Source organism: Chiloscyllium punctatum, chromosome 19 (assembly GCF_047496795.1).
Source record: "Chiloscyllium punctatum isolate Juve2018m chromosome 19, sChiPun1.3, whole genome shotgun sequence".
NCBI lineage: Eukaryota > Metazoa > Chordata > Chondrichthyes > Orectolobiformes > Hemiscylliidae > Chiloscyllium > Chiloscyllium punctatum.
This window is the reverse complement of record NC_092757.1, coordinates 51,121,631-51,137,728: the sequence shown is the minus strand read 5'-3', so window position 1 is coordinate 51,137,728 and position 16,098 is coordinate 51,121,631. Positions and strand designations below refer to the sequence as shown.

Genomic DNA, 16,098 nt, shown 5'->3' with positions numbered 1-16,098 from the left:
AGAGGCTTGTTCAGGACACACTGGAGTAAGTACTGGCAATTGCAATGGAAAAATGGACTGCATTTGAAGAGGGGAATGTTCAGACACAGTCAAGGTACAAGCTTACAATTGAAACAGGCAGAACAAATAAAGCCAGAGTTCTCTGGATAAGAAAAGAGATTGTGATGAAGTAGGCAAAAAGGATTGATAACAGAAGTAAAAGCCAGGCTGACACAGAAAATTCAAGGGGAAAATGTAAAAGGAAATAAGAGACGAAAAGACACCGGCTGCTAATATTAAAAAAAAGGAACTCAATGGTTTTCTAAAGACACACAAACAGTAAGAGAAGTGGATAATTAGGGACCAAAAAAGGGGATGCTAAGTGGTCTGTTTACATCTGAAGGAGTCACAGTGAAGGAGGAGGTCATTGGTAGAATAGATGAATAAAAAGAAAACATGTATTGTGGGATGGACTGATAAGTCACCAAGATTGAATGGAGTTGAGGGGAAGGCAAAAATTACAATGGTGGTGGCCATAATCATCTGTCCTCCTTTGAGGATGCTGAAGAAATGGAGAATTCCATTTTCTAAAAATACTTCATGGGATGTGGATGTTGCTGGATTGGCCACTATTTACTACTCATCCCTGTTTGTCCTTGAAACGTGTGCCACCTTCTCGAACTGCTGCAGCCCATGTGAGGAAGGTACTCCCAGACTTCTGTTAGGAAGAGATTTCCAGGATTCTGACCCAACTTTAGAAGGTCCCATTTTCTCATTTTCACTATGTATATTTTATACATATTTAATGACTCTATCTCCCCTTTACCACATTAACACTCACTGCATCCTTTGCTCAGAACACCATGAAAATCTGTTCCACTTGCTCCTCTATCAATAGTTTAAAACCATCATTTTTGAACCCCATTCTGTTCTGAATAAGTCATGTCAGACTTAAAACTTTCACCCTTTTTTGATCCCCACAGATGCTGGCAGAACCGCTGAGTCTCTCCAGCATTTTCTGTTTTTACGTTTGGGGCACTAAGCTCTATAAATTAAGGCAGGGAGTATGAAAGTTAGGAAATGAATTTACTACCTTTAGAAAACATTAGTCTGCCTCAACTGGAGTACTGTGTCTAATTCTGGTTACCACGTTTTAGTAAGCTTAAGAAGCTTTTAGCTGGGATGCAGAAAAAGGTTTGTTAACATAATTCCAGGGATGAGGGGAGGTAGATTTGAGAAGCTGGTATTGTTCTCCTTTGAAGGAGAAAAGTTGAAAGAAACTGTAATAAAGGAGTTCAAAGTCATGAGGCACCTGGACAGCACAGATAGGGAGGAGGGTCCCCTTTGGCAGCTGGTTCTTGAGCCTGAGGACATTGATTTAGAGTAAGTTGTAAAACAAACAATGATGATATATGTAAACATAGTTTTTAATGTAGCAAGTGTTTAGGATCTAGAATACACTGACCGAGAAGGTGGCGGAGGAGTTCAATTGTGACTTTCAAAATAGCATTTGCACAGAAAGGATTTACAGGGTTACAGAAAAGGGGCCGAGGAGTGGAACTAACTGGATCTTGCAGACAGCCAGCATGAACACAAGGAGCCAGATAGCCCTCTTCTGATGCATAATGTTTTATGATTTTGTTTTTTAAATAAAGAGCAGGGTCCTTTGATGCCTGCACCTGTACATTTGACACTTACTGTAGTGCTCAACCAGTCAGTGCTTGCTCCTTTATCCAAAAGAAATAAAGATAATAGTACCACTCATTGCTGGAAAGAAAACTAACCAGATATTGGCACATCTTATCACCGTGCAGACTTCTCTACTTGCACACAAGTGGGCATCATCTGCACTCGCTACACACTTAACTAGTACTCAGTGCTAAGGCTCACATCTCACTGTTTACAGCAGTCACTTTGATTAAGTACAGAAGGCCTATAAGAACTTGTGGAACCATACCTACAGGAATCCAGGTCCTTGTGGAATCAAGGGCAAAAAGGAAGAAACATGTACTTTTAAAAAAGGTAAGCTTGGTTGAAGTAAAACAGCTGCTTACCTGTCAGTTATTTCGACATTTCTCACCTCCCATAAGGCGGAATAAAATGTGATCCCTGGTATATCCTTCAGATAAGTAAAAGGAAAATTCCTTTCCATAGATGCAGCAGTCATCTCGTGCAAATCCAGAAAAGGAAAGAACCGCCGACCGTAAACATCTTGCAAAGGATTATTAAGGACTATTAGTATTGGTTTCGTTAAATACAATAATTTACTTTGTTTCTTTACTCAGGTATTATGGTTAAAGAATTCTTCAAGAATCTAGGGTGAAAGACCCGAAGTGAAGAAAATCAGCAAGGCCAAAAATAGTAAAAAATCAAGCGAGCAACAATAAAATGATGTCAAACTTGAGACTGTAAAAGCCTGTAAATATTGGTGAAGAATTAAATAGAAGGAATAATTCTTGATTTTGTAACAATCTGGTGAGTAGGAAGAGAGTGGAGGTTAGCTGATTTTTAGTTAAGAAAGAACAAATTCAGCAGTAGCACAAATCAAAGTGAAAATATCAGAGAGAAAAAAGGCATCAGAAGATATAGGCAAAACTATGAAACAGAACTTCGAAGCAAGAGGGACTGCCTAAAAAAATGACAATTTTTTTTCTCCAGTGCAAGAGGCTCAAAAGTATTAGAAAAACAAGTCCAGATGCGCAAGGAACATTCAAATAAAGAGACAAGTAAACAACATGGAACGTTTACCATTTCCATATACAACAACAGAACCCAGTCGATCAGGTATACGAGAGGCTAAAGCTTCCTCCATCTTTCACAAAGTTTCTTAATGCCTGATGATGGGTTAAAATGTCTCAAACCTTGCTCACTTGACTGGAGAAATCTCTCCATCTGAGGTATCCATTAATCCTGATTTACCACATCAGTTTGGAATGCTATTAGTACAGTGTACAGAGGAATCTCGATTATCCGAATGCCTTGGGTAGGATTTGATTTGGATAATCAAATTCTCGGATAATCAAATGTCGGATAACCAAACATCAAGACATTGCGATCTTGTCCGGATAATCTGAAATTCAGATAATCGAATGCCAGATAATCGAGGTTCCTCTGTATATACGAGAGTTAACATTGTAATGACAGATTATGATATGACCATCAAACTGCTAGGGAATGGATATATTTTGGCCAAATACAAAATTAGAACAATATTTAAAATTTAGTTAGCAAGACTTTTTGGAAAAAAAAGGATACATGCAATTCCTGCTCCCAATCCACAAACGTTGCCTATGATCGATGATCCCGGAATGAAAATTGCAATGGCGAGTAAAATGAATGGGAGGTAAATCAATTTAATAGTTGTTATAAAGACAATGTACTTCATAGGGGACAGAAATACAGACATCCCCACACAGGCAAATGCGAGTGTAGTAAATCCCTGAATTTCTTTTAGGTTATGCAGTCCAAACATCATTGAACCAATGAAGGTATAGATGATTCCAGTCAGAACTGTAAACAGGAGAGTGAGGTACGCGTACTTTACTGTTCCGACGTTCTTCTCCATTGCGCCACCGAAATACCATAGCATAAGAACGTTGCACACCAGCGAGCTCATACTCTTATGGATGAACACATAACTAAGTACCTTGTACACTGTAGTTAAACAAAAAGAAATAGATGTTAGAGATGAATATACAATATAGCTTTTAAATAATTGCATGGGTAGTACAGAACTTAAATTTTGCTATCTGTGCTGCTGAATATATAAATCAATAAATACAGTGACTAATATCATGAGAAAGGTGATGTGATCCGACTTCCCCTGAGTATGCTGCCCTACAATGAAGCCATTACATTTCAGATACCCTCCCGTGAAGCAGTTGTAATTGAAATCTCCTGCCAGAAATGCGGAGCTCTGTCATGACAGAAAAAAGTAGGAGCAGAATGTTAATCAGACTGGTTAATCCAGTCCTCCGATAATTAGACCCAGTCAGGACTGGGGAGTACCCTATCACACAACATACAAACGCTCGGTTCCATGTAGGTTTGCCTTTACATATATATATATATATATATATATATATAATACACACACACACACACACACACACACACACACACACCCAGCTTAAAAAAACTTCCCAAAGGAGAAAATAAAAAACATCAAACATTTTTTTAAAACGCACTTGCAAAAGTGTACTGAAATCACGAGAAGTAAGAAAGCTGAGATTAAAGATAGAAAATAGCTCATTTTGTTACAATGTCTTCCTCTCCAAATTTCTGCAAAGAAAAATGAAAACCTACAATACTGTACCTAGACTTTCCACTCTGGGCCTGAACGCAGATTTTTACTATTCTGGCCTTGTTCAATATTCCAGCTCAGAGATGAAGGGGTAGACAAATTACCATTACTGCTCTAATGTTGTTGCATCCATTCAGGTTAATAAAAACACACCAGGGTCCAGCTTGAGCTGCTGTGTCTTGAACTTCAGGTGAGAACAGAATAAGGTTTATCTGCAATAACAACGGGATTAGAGAGCTGACATTCACTGCTTTTGATCACATGAAGAATGGTGCTTGGATAAAATGGTTGGGCCATGTCGGAGCTTGTGGAACTGAACCAGAATGATGTGACATCCTCAAAAGAGTAAGAATAAAAAGAAAAGAAACTTTGAGTTTCCCAGCAAGGTAACAGAATCAGTGGAGGATCTTGTGGCCAGTTGGTCTCAGTTCTGCCCTCTCAAATGAAACCATTTCTATTCTGTCCTCACAGTATACTTAAATGGCTTTTCTTCTGACTGTTAGCGTTCACTGGTAAGCTGGTCAATGCCAAATCAGATAAAAGAATTCATTAAAACCTGATAAAATGAATATTGACTTGAAACAATAGCTGTTTCTCTCTCTATAGTTGCCAATAACCCAAGTATATGCAACATTTTCTGTTTTAGTTTCAGATTTCCTTTGGCTGCAGTACTTTGATTTTATATTTTACATAAAAAGATTCTATAAATGATGAATTTGTTTATGTTGCAAGGCAATTGGCTTCCATTTGGAAGGCTGGATAAGGACATAGTGGAATTTTATTTTAAAATAATACTTCTGGATGCATGAATAAGCTATAGGATCAAAGAGACACTCACATATAGGTTCTATCTGCTCCCTCAGCTGGTGTGTGAAAGATTTACCACAGTATCCAACAAGGCGTAGGGGATTTTACCTAGTCTATGAGTAAAATTTATGCATCACTCAACAGAATTAAAATTTTAATTGGTCATTTAATGCCTAGAAAACAAGTGACCATTTTTCAGAAGTTAGTAATTGGCTGTAAAATGCTTTGGCACATTCCAGAGATCATGAAAGACACAACTTTAAAGGAAGGTGGAGATTTTCTTGTTTCAGTGATTTCCAGTTTGTAGTTTCCATGAACCTCAGGCAGCATTTGGGGCAACCATATTCTAAACCCTAAAACCTCAGTTTAAAGAAGTTATTCTTGTGGTGCAGTGGTAGTGTCTCTGCCTCTGAGCCAGAGGCCGGGGTTGTCATACCTGTGCTACATGTACGTCAAACACATCTGGGCTGGTTGACTAAAAGTGTCCAAAATTGCAGATTTTTTTTATTTTCCAAGACTGTGTAAGTTATCATGCAAGAACACATGAAATAAGAGCTGGAGAGGTTCATGTGACCCTTCATACTTGCTTCACCATTCAACAGGACCAAGTTCAATCTTTTACCATGATTTAATTTTCCCACACAATCCCCATATCCCTTTGTACCCAGAGCTTCAGTGACCTTTGTCCTGAATATGTTATACAAGTCCTTTTTGGGGCAGAGGATTGCAAAGATTCACAATCCTTTGAACAAAGAAATTCCTCTTCATCTCATTCCTCACTGACCAGCCACTTTATCGTCAGCAATCATCCATTACTCAGTAAGATTATCCACCTAGGAAATTGTATTCTAGGTAGATGCCTTGTGGGGGACACCTCATCACATGGGAATACTGTTGCACATCAGTAGACACATCGTCCTTGACAGAAGGTAGGTCCAGTTCCAAAGCCGTTAATATCACGAGTGTCTTGTTTTGTGTTTCACTTTGTCTGAATTCCCCTCTGGATTTACCATCATGATGGCCCTGCCAGGAGTTGAGATCTCCTGATGGCATCATTGTGTGGATCAACATTCTCCAGGATCAGGCCTCCCCACCACAGCATGGTGGCAATCCATTGAAATCCCATTATTCTGGGATTGTGACAGTGTATTCTTGATCTTGAAAGATCTTCTCAGCAATTTTTAATGTGTAATTAGTATTTGATCAGCTAATTATTGTGCTTCAACTTCTGTGCGATCATAAATCTTGTAAATGAGCCTGACTACTATATTTAGTTTCAGCTGTATAATGTGACTGATCAGTGTTTTCCAATTTTCAGAGGAGCATGGATAGAGTTTAGCCATGGATCAGTGATAAACATCCTGATACTCCAGTGCAGTACAGGGTGGGGGAGCTGGACATGCCTTCTTTCAGGTGAGACATTAAGCCAAGTCCTCATCTCCCACCCCACACCCCAAGAGGTGATTGTAAAATACCCCACGGCACTGTTTCAACTGCTTTCTAATGTCCTGAGCAACATTTATGCCTCAACCTACAGCATTTTAACTGATAATCTGGTAATTATGTGACTGTGTGTTTGGGTCCTGACTGTGAAAGTTGGCTGCTGCATTTTCTACATTACAACAGTAGTTGTTAGTTATAAAATCAGTTTGTACATCTTAAGGTCATGAAGGGCATTACATAAATGCAAATCTTTCTTCTCATTCATTTTCAGTGATCTCTTACAACCTCTAATGCAATAAAAATGATAATCAGTAACATGCTTGTACCATTCTGAGCATATATAAGGAAGTACATTTCTGATTTCAGGATATGGTAATGCACAATAACCCCTGAGCATGCTTGCTCTTGTCTTCCCTTGGTGAGCAGTGTTTCTTTTTTCCAATCTAGCTCCCAAATACCTGGGCTTCATTCAACATCGAGACTAAACTTCTGCATTGGATACACTGGAAGACTGAGCTGCTATGTCACTGGTCCTAATTTTAAAAGTAACTTTGATCAGCTTTTTACCAATGCACCTCCCCCCCAAATCTTGTTGCTATTCCCTGCCGAGTCTGTAATTGACCTACTAGTTTAAATTGCTGTTCTGCTTTAGTTACAGTCTGGTTCCTGGCCAGGAATGAAGCCCCTCTGAGCAGAATCTCTCTGCATGACTTCTCGATCTTACAGTGACCTCCACTTTGTCACTGTATTTTTTGCTGCCCCACCCACCTCCTGTATCTTCATTCCCACAGAAATTCTTTAAGTAATGTTTCCACCCTCTGTCAACATAAGCCCAGCCAAAACTCTGGCTGCCCACACTTTGACTCAGTCCTATTCACCCAGCACCCCTGTGTTTGCTGGCCTACACTGGCTTCCAGTTAAGCTGTGTGCCTTGATTTTAAAATTCTCATCCTGGTTTTCAACTCTCTCCATAGCCTTATCCCTCCAGCCCCCTCCAGTCCTACAAACTGGACACCTGAACACCTCCAATTCTGACCCTCTGCATGTTCCAGATTTAAATTACTTCATCATTGGCAGTTTTGCCTTTAGTTGTCAAAGCTGTAAGCTCCAGATTTTCCTCACTAGTGTCTTTACCTCCCTTCTCTCCTATAAGATGCTCCTTAAAAACTGTTTGATCAGGCTTTTGGTCACGTGCTGTAAAATCTCATTATGTTACTTGGTGTCAGATTTTGTCTGATAAGGTTCCCGTGAATTGTCTTGGGACATTTAACTGTGTTAAAAGGTTCTATATAAAGACTAGTTTTGTTGTTGAATACAAGTACAGGATTAGATAATATTGACACAGAACTGAATAGCTTCTTTCCACATGGCAGTGCGTGTGGTTGTCATGTATTCACCTCATTCTCCATCAGGTCAGTCCCTTAGGGATCAAGGAGCCACACCGGTTGAGATGGTCAATAAGTCCAGAGCAGATAGTGCCACATGTAGGACATGTGGCACTTGAAAGATCTTTGGGGGGGGGGGGTGTTTGGACAATCAAATATATGCTCCAATGCTTTGACTTATCTCTACATATTCACAACAAAACAAATAATGTGCTCAGCACCTTCCCAAATAAAAATTCACAATTTCAGTTGGTGGCAAGCCAGGGTCTCCCAGCGTCAGTAAATGTGTCTGGCCCTCTCAGGTTTGCTTTCAGGATTCATTTTCCCTTGTCTTTCCGAGTGGCTCCTGCCCTAACTAATTTCAGGTCAACTGCTTTGGGAGTCTGATGTCAGACATTTAAACGACATGATCTGATCAGCAGAGCTGGTTTTAAGTGATTGGTATCTCAAAGCTGAGCGAGTGGACTTGGGAAAGGACACTGCTGTTGTATTATCTTCATTGCCACTGGATTCAGAGGATTTTATGGAGGCATTTTTGGTAGTAAACTTTTCCAGTGCTTTGAGGTACCTTACTATAGATTGTCCAAATCTATGAAACCCATGAAAGAAAAAGATCATTGCTGCGTGGTAAACGTGGCCTTAGTCTTGGGTTTGAGGTCCTTATCCTCAAATATGTTTTCCCTCAGCTGGCTGTAAACCAAGCTGGCACAACAGTGGTGATGATGAATTTGTCAACACCTGCATTTGTCAAGGGAAGGCTCCCATGCTGTGAAAAAGTGTCCACACATTTCAAGATCTCATCATTGATCTTAATCAATTTTATTGGTGGGGTGGGGGGAGGTTGTTGAAGGGATTTTGCTGCAGGGGCTGATTGGAAGAGGACCTCTGTTTTTCAGATATTCAGTGAAAGGTGTACTTTCTCATCTGCTTCAAAGATTGAATGACCCAGAATTCATCATAAATGGTCACAACAATGTTGAAGATGTTCCCTTCCATGACAAGAAAACTTTTTCTACAATGGCCATACTCCAGGTCCTAAATACCATACCTGCTTTGCTGCTATTGTGACATTCAAAGTACCACAACAGTTCATTGCCCTTCCCACAGCACTGCAATCATGACCGACTTGGGTGGAGGAGTCCAGAACTAGAGGGCACAGGATTAGGGTGAGAGGGGAAAACTTTAAAAGGGATCTAAGGGGCAACTTTTTCACACATAGAGTGGTGCATACATGGAATGAGCTCCCAGAGAAAGTGGTGGAGGTGGGTACAATTACAACATTTAAAAGGCATCTGGATGGGTATATGAATAGGAAGGGTTTAGAGGGATATAGGTCCAAATGCTGGCAAATAGGACTAGTTTAGAATATCTGGTCGGTATGGTCGAGATTTGAACCCATAGGGTCTTGTTTCTATGCTGTACATCTCTAATGACTTCACTCCCTTGCTGAGTCTGTGTCTGGTTCAATTGGTTTTACAATTTCTCCCTGTTCTCATCCAGAGATCACATACACATCCATACAGCACTATGTACAGTCTGTGATAACGTCTCACATCAACACACAGGATTCATTACACTGTACATACCTATACCCTCTTCCAAATCTTTTGAGGCTTGGAAGATGTCACAGATTGGTATAACTTAGGTAGAGGCCATTCAGCCCATTGTGCCTGCGCTGGCATCCCAAGGTGATGCTACCTAGCTCCTTTCTCCCTATAACCGTGCACATTAGATTTTTATTTGAGAAGGATCAATGGTCTGTTAAAAATCACACAACACCAGGTTATAGTCCAACAGGTTTAATTGGAATCACTAGCTAGTGCTTCCAATTAAACCTATTGGAGTGTAACTTGGTGTTGTGTGATTTTTAACTTTGTACACCCCAGTCCAACACTGGCATCTCCAAATCATAATGCCCTGTTGAAAGACATGATTGGCCATTGCCTTGGTACACTCTCAGGTAGAGTATTCCACATCCTAACCACTCACCATCTGCAAAGGTAATTCCTTGTGCCTTCATTGCTATTATTATTGCACAGCTTGGACTTTCCACACCGTATGGAGTTTGACCGTGCGAAGGTGAGGACTGCAGATGCTGGAGATCTGAGTCTAGATGAGAGTGGTGCTGGCAAAGCACAACAGGTCAGGCAGCATCCGAGGAGCAGGAAAATCAATGTTTCAGGCAAAGGCCCTTCATCAGGAAAGTTAGGATATGGAATGCTCTTGGGTAGAGCATTCCATATTCTAACCACTCACCATCTGCAAAGGTAATTCCTTATGCCTTTGTTGCTATTATTATTGCACAATTTGGACTTTCCACAGAGCATGGAGTTTGAGTGTGTCAGACCCTTCTTGCACTGACCATTGCTCAGTCCCAGCATACCTGCCCCCTCCCCCTTACCTTGCAAGCGGCTGGTGAAGTGCCCGAGGGTGAAGGTGTGCTCGTTGAACATCTTGTACCTGCAGGTCAGGTAGAACATGATCCATCCGAGCAGGACTGTGGAGACAGTGGTACAGGGCAGCACGGGGATCACCGACTTCACCATCCGCACCAGGCTGGGCGGTGGCGTCTGCTGATGCTGCGGCGGCGGTGGCGGCGGCTGCTGCTGGCCACGGTGATGGTGGTGGTGGTGGTGGTGGCCGGGAGCATTGGCAGACTGCACCTCGCTCCTCTCCGCCATGGCCCGCTGGCTCTCTGGAAATTCGGTGCGAAGAGAAGGAGGCGGAAGGCCGGGCCGGGCTGTTAGCGGACGCTGCCTCTGGCGGCAAACGGGCAGTAATTTACAGCCCGGCTTCATAGGCCCCAAAGTGACGCAGCGCGCATGCGCGCCCGGCCTCGGTACTGCCCGTCGCCATGGTAACCAGCCACTGTCCACCCAAGCCACTGCAAGCTTCACATATTGTTCTCCTTTAGATCATAGCACCACTTTACAACTGCATTCACATTATCTCATCAATTGTTGAAACATGATTATTTTAATTCTGAAGTATGTTTTCACCCTGCTCCTTTCTAACTTGCTGCTAGGCCCAAATACAAAGATAGACCTGCATTCCTTTAACAAAATAAAGAAATGCTGGAAATCTAAAACAAAAACAGTAATTGCTGGAGAATCTCAACAGGTCTGGCATCATCTGTGGACAGACAGCACAGTTAACGTTTAGTCTCCAAACAAAGAACTTGCAGGTACTGGAAATCTGATCATTTACAGCCAAGATAAGTACTTTTTAAAGTGTGGCCACTGTTGTAAGATTGAAACATCAGCAAACAGTACATACAGAGCCAACTCCCACAAACACAAATATGATAATAATGAAATAATCTTTTCTTTCTTGATGTTAATTCAGCAATATACCTTGCCCAGGACACTGAGGACAACTCTGCTCTCTGAGATAGTGCCTTGGGATCATTCACATCCAAACGAGCTCATGATTCCTCGGTTTAACCACTCATAGAGTTGTACAGCACAGAAACAGACCATAAAGTCCAAGTTGTCCATGCCAACCAGATATCCTAAATTAATCTTGTCTCATTTGCCAACATTTGGCCCATATCCCTCTAATATCTACATATAATTACACATTATTATACATTTGTCTATACTGAAGAGGATACATAAGGAACTAAAATATATTTCGGATGACAGACAAGAAACATGAATTCTGTTTCTCTCTCTGAGATGATGTCAGACCTAATGAGTATTTCTCCTTAGAATATACCAAACATTTTCTGTTTTTATTTCAGATTTACAGTATCCACTGTAGTTGTGTTTGTTTTAATTACTTTGCTAATGATCCTTGTATTGTCTGGATGGAGTTTGCACATTCCCCCGGGTGCTCAAGGTTTTCTCTCACAATCCAAAGATGTGCAGGTTAGGTGAATTGGCTAAATGGGCAAGCTAAATTGCCCATAGTGTTCAGGGATGTGTACGTTAGTTAGGTGCACTAATCAGAGGTAAATATAGGGTAGGGGAATGAGTCTAGGTGGGTTACTCTTCGGAGGGTCGGTGTGGACTTGTTGGGCCAAAGGGCCTGTCTCGACACTGTAGGGATTCTAATTTATATTAAAAAAACAAAAACAGAAATTGCTGAGAAAGCTCAGCAGGTCTGGCAGCATCTGTGCAGAAGAATCAAAGTTAATGTTTCATGCTCAGAACATTCTGAGGAAGGGTCACTCGATTCAAAACGTTAACTCTGATTTCTCTCCACAGATGCTGCCAGACCAGCTGAGCTTTTCCAGCAATTTCTGTTTTTGCTTTTGAATCATAGCATCTGCAGTTCTTTGGTTTTTACTTTAGAAATGAACTTCACAAACTTCTGCATTGCAGACCATTTCTCTTGGAAAAAAGACTGCCGAGGATGTGTGGAAACCAAGCACAGAAGTTTGATTCAGCATGCTTTGAGGAACATCAAACGTGCAACAGCTAATATACCCACAAGAAGGCCAGAGATGACATACCCGCAAAGGTTCCCCAAGTGTCAACAACATTACTAGACAATTCGGTGGATGGCCATGCTGATCCAACGCTAAAGAGTCACTAAAGAGGAAAATTTGAAACAAATGTGTCCTGGCTGCACACAGCCAAGGAAGCCATCAGACTATTGAAGACACTTCTCAAGTGCTGCCAAAAACTGTTCTCCAAATTAATGTCTCCAAGACCAAGATCATGTTTCAATCAGCACAAGTCACATGCTATGAAGTTTGCTGTCAGCTCATGAACTGAACATTGTTTAGGATAATGTTTATAACTCTTGTGTGGAGCAATATGTGTGTAAATCATAACTAGCCACAATATTTTCTGTCTGTCTGTCTTTCAGATGCAATAAAGTTTTCTGAACAGTTACATTTAATTTATTGTAGAACTTAAGTTTCATTAATGTTTCCCCATAGCTCATTTCCTTCACAATTATGATATTTCTGTGGGAACGGAGGCAAACGTTGAACAGCAGAACAAGGCATTAAAAAAAATCACAGAAAATTTACAGTACAGGAGGAGGCTTTTGCCCATCATATCTGTCCCACTTGGCAAAGAGTTAACCAAGAAGACAGTAAGGTCTGCAAATGTCGGAGATCAGAGTTGATGCTGGAAAAGCACAGCAGGTCAGGCAGCATCCAAGTAGAAGAAGGCACCGATGCAGTCATTAATGTAATGGAGGAAGAGGTTGGAAGTGGTGCCGGTGTAAGTCCAGAAGACGGACTGTTCTATGTAGCCGACAAAGAGTCAGGCATAGCTGGGACCCATGCAGGTGCCAGGGAGAGTTAAAGTGCCCCTCCCACTCCGCCAAGGACATGCAGGTCCTTGGCCTCCTCCGTCGCCAGACCATGGCAACACGACACCTGGAGGAAGAGCGACTCATCTTCCGCCTCAGGGGATGAATGTGGATTTCTCCAGCTTCCTCATTTCCCCTCCACCCATCTTTTCTCAGTCCCAGCCCTCAGACTCAGCACCGCCTTCTTGACCTGCAATCTTCTTCCCGACCTCTCCACCCCCACCCCCTCTCCGGCCTATCACCCTCACCTTAACCTCCTTCCACCTATTGCATTCCCATCGCCCCTCCCCCAAGTCCCTCCTCCCCTACCTTTTATCTTAGCCTGCTTGGCACACCCTCCTCGTTCCTGAAGAAAGGCTGATGCACGAAACGTCGATTCTCCTGCTCCTTGGATGCTGCCTGACCTGCTGCACTTTTCCAGCAACACATTTTCAGCTCTGATCTCCAGCATCTGCAGTCCTCACTTTCTCCTAATAGTATGCTGGCCTTCATAACAAGAGGGATTGAGTATAGAAGCAAAGAGGTTCTTCTGCAGCTGTACAGGGCCCTGGTGAGACCACACCTCGAGTACTGTGTGTAGTTCTGGTCTCCAAATTTGAGGAAAGACATTCTGGCTATTGAGGGAGTGCAGCATAGGTTCACGAGGTCAATTCCTGGAATGGCGGGACTACCTTACGCTGAAAGACTGGAGCAACTGGGCTTGTATACCCTTGAGTTTAGAAGACTGAGAGGGGATCTGATTGAGACATATAAGATTATTAAAGGATTGGACACTCTGGAGGCAGGATGGGTGAGTGCCGAACCAGAGGACACAACTTAAAAATATGGGGTAGACCATTTAGGACAGAGATGAGGAGAAACTTCTTCACCCAGAGAGTGGCGGCTGTGTGGAATGCTCTGCCCCAGAGGGCAGTGGAGGCCCAGTCTCTGGATTCACTTAAGAAAGAGTTGGATAGAGCTCTCAAGGATAGTGGAATCAAGGGTTATGGAGATAAGGCAGGAACAGGATACTGATTAATGATGATAAGCCATGATCATATTGAATGGTGGTGCAGGCTTGAAGGGCAGAATGGCCTACTCCTGCACCTATTGTCTATTGCCTATCTATCTCTGCCTTAAAAAATATTTAAAGATTCCATATCCACTGCCTTTTGTGGAAGTGAATTCCACAGACTCACAATGCTCTGACAGAAAATGTTCCTTTGTTTCTGTTTTAAAAGGGCACCCCCTTATTTTAAAATTATGACCCCTAGTTCTCGACTTTTGGACCAGAGGAAAGATCCTTTTAACATTCACCCAGTCAAGTCCCCTCAGGATCTTATACATTTCAATTAAGTTAACTTTGGTATGCTTTCCTTTATTGGTCAGAGTATTGAGTACAGGAGTTGGGAAGTCATGTTGCGGCTATAGAGGCCATTGGTTAGTCCACTGTTGGAATATTGCGTGCAAGTCTGGTCTCCTTCCTATCGGAAAGATGTTGTGAAAATTGAAAGGGTTCAGAAAAGATTTACAAGGATGTTGCCAGGGTTGGAGGATTTGAGCTATAGGGAGAGGCTGAATAGTCTGGAGCTGTTTTCCCTGGAGCGTTGGAGGCTGATGGGTGACCTTATAGAGGGTTACAAAATTATGAGGGGCATGGATAGGATAAATAGACAAAGTCTTTTCCCTGGGATCGGGGAGTCCAGAACTAGAGGTCATAGGTTTAGGGTGAGAGGGAAAAGTTATAAATGAGACCTAAGGGGCAACCTTTTCACGCAGAGGGTGGTACGTGTATGGAATGAGCTTCCAGAGGATGTGTTGGAGGCTGGTACAATTGCAACATTTAAGAGGCATTTGCATGGGTATATGGGCCAGGTGCTGGCAGGTGGGACTAGATTGGGTTGGGATATCTGGTCAGTGTGGACGGGTTAGACCAAAGGGTCTTTAGATTAGATTACTTACAGTGTGGAAACAGGCCCTTCAGCCCAACAAGTCCACACCGCCCCGCCGAAGCGTAACCCACCCATACCCCTAGATCTACATCTACCCCTTACCTAACACTACGGGCAATTTAGCATGGCCAATTCACCTGACCTGCACATTTTTGGACTGTGGGAGGAAACCGGAGCACCCGGAGGAAACCCACGCAGACACAGGGAGAACGTGCAAACTCCACACAGTCAGTCGCCTGAGGCGGGAAATGAACCCGGGTCTCTGGCGCTGTGAGGCAGCAGTGCTAACCACTGTGCCACCGTGCCGTCTGTTTCCATGCTGTACATCTCTATGACTCTACTAAATTCCAGGCAAAACATGCTTAGCTCGTCTAGCCTTTCTTCAAAAGGCAAAGTTAAAAATGACACAACACCAGGTTATAGTCCAACAGGTTTAATTGAAAGCACTAGCTTTTGGAGCGCTGTTCCTTCATCAGGTGGTTGGGTTAGGGCTAGATGAAGGAGCACTGCTAGAAAACTAGTACTTCCAATTAAACCTGTTGGACTTTCACCTGGTGTTGTGTGATTTTTAACTTTGTCCACCCCAGTCCAACACTGGCATCACCAATTCAAAAGGCAATCCACTCATTCCAGGTATTAGTCTCTAATATTCTCTGAACTGCTTCCAACACATTAACATCCTTCCATAAGTACTGCAATGCTAGAAATAGGGGACACGCTTTTAAAATAAAGGATCTCCCATTGATGGCAGAGCTGAGGAAACTTTCCTTTCTCAGAGAACTATTTTCACGAGAAAACAGTGGAGACAGGATAATTTAATTTATGACTGAGCGAGATAGATTTGAGATAGACAAAGAACTTAAAGATTATGGGGAAGGCTAGTGTTGAAGGTAGAGTTGACACCAAGTCAGATCAGCCTTGGAACTTATTGAGTGGCAGGGTTTCTGAGATGAACATACCACCAGCTGCCCACAATGTTGTG

The 16,098-nt window shown here is 42.3% G+C and overlaps 1 protein-coding gene across 4 annotated transcripts in view; it reads right to left on the bottom strand.

The window, feature by feature from the left end:
• Positions 1 to 15,189, bottom strand: part of LOC140491336 (rhomboid domain-containing protein 2-like) — a 61,300-nt gene extending 46,111 nt beyond the window's left edge. Inside the window, exons 1-3 of one of the 4 annotated variants that reach the window (XR_011963285.1) lie at positions 10,319 to 10,745; positions 3,235 to 3,633; positions 2,034 to 2,190 (exon numbers count right to left, since the gene is read on the bottom strand). Coding sequence is in view for 3 of the 4 variants with exons in the window: in XM_072589371.1 (XP_072445472.1) it covers positions 2,034 to 2,190; positions 3,235 to 3,633; positions 10,319 to 10,715 (953 nt within the window). In the remaining variant the exon portion in view is untranslated. Of the gene's footprint in view, positions 1 to 2,033; positions 2,191 to 3,234; positions 3,634 to 10,318; positions 10,746 to 13,494 lie in introns of those variants that run through there. The other 3 variants (XM_072589370.1, XM_072589371.1, XM_072589369.1) reach the window with 3 other exon arrangements.
• Positions 15,190 to 16,098: the final 909 nt, after the last annotated feature.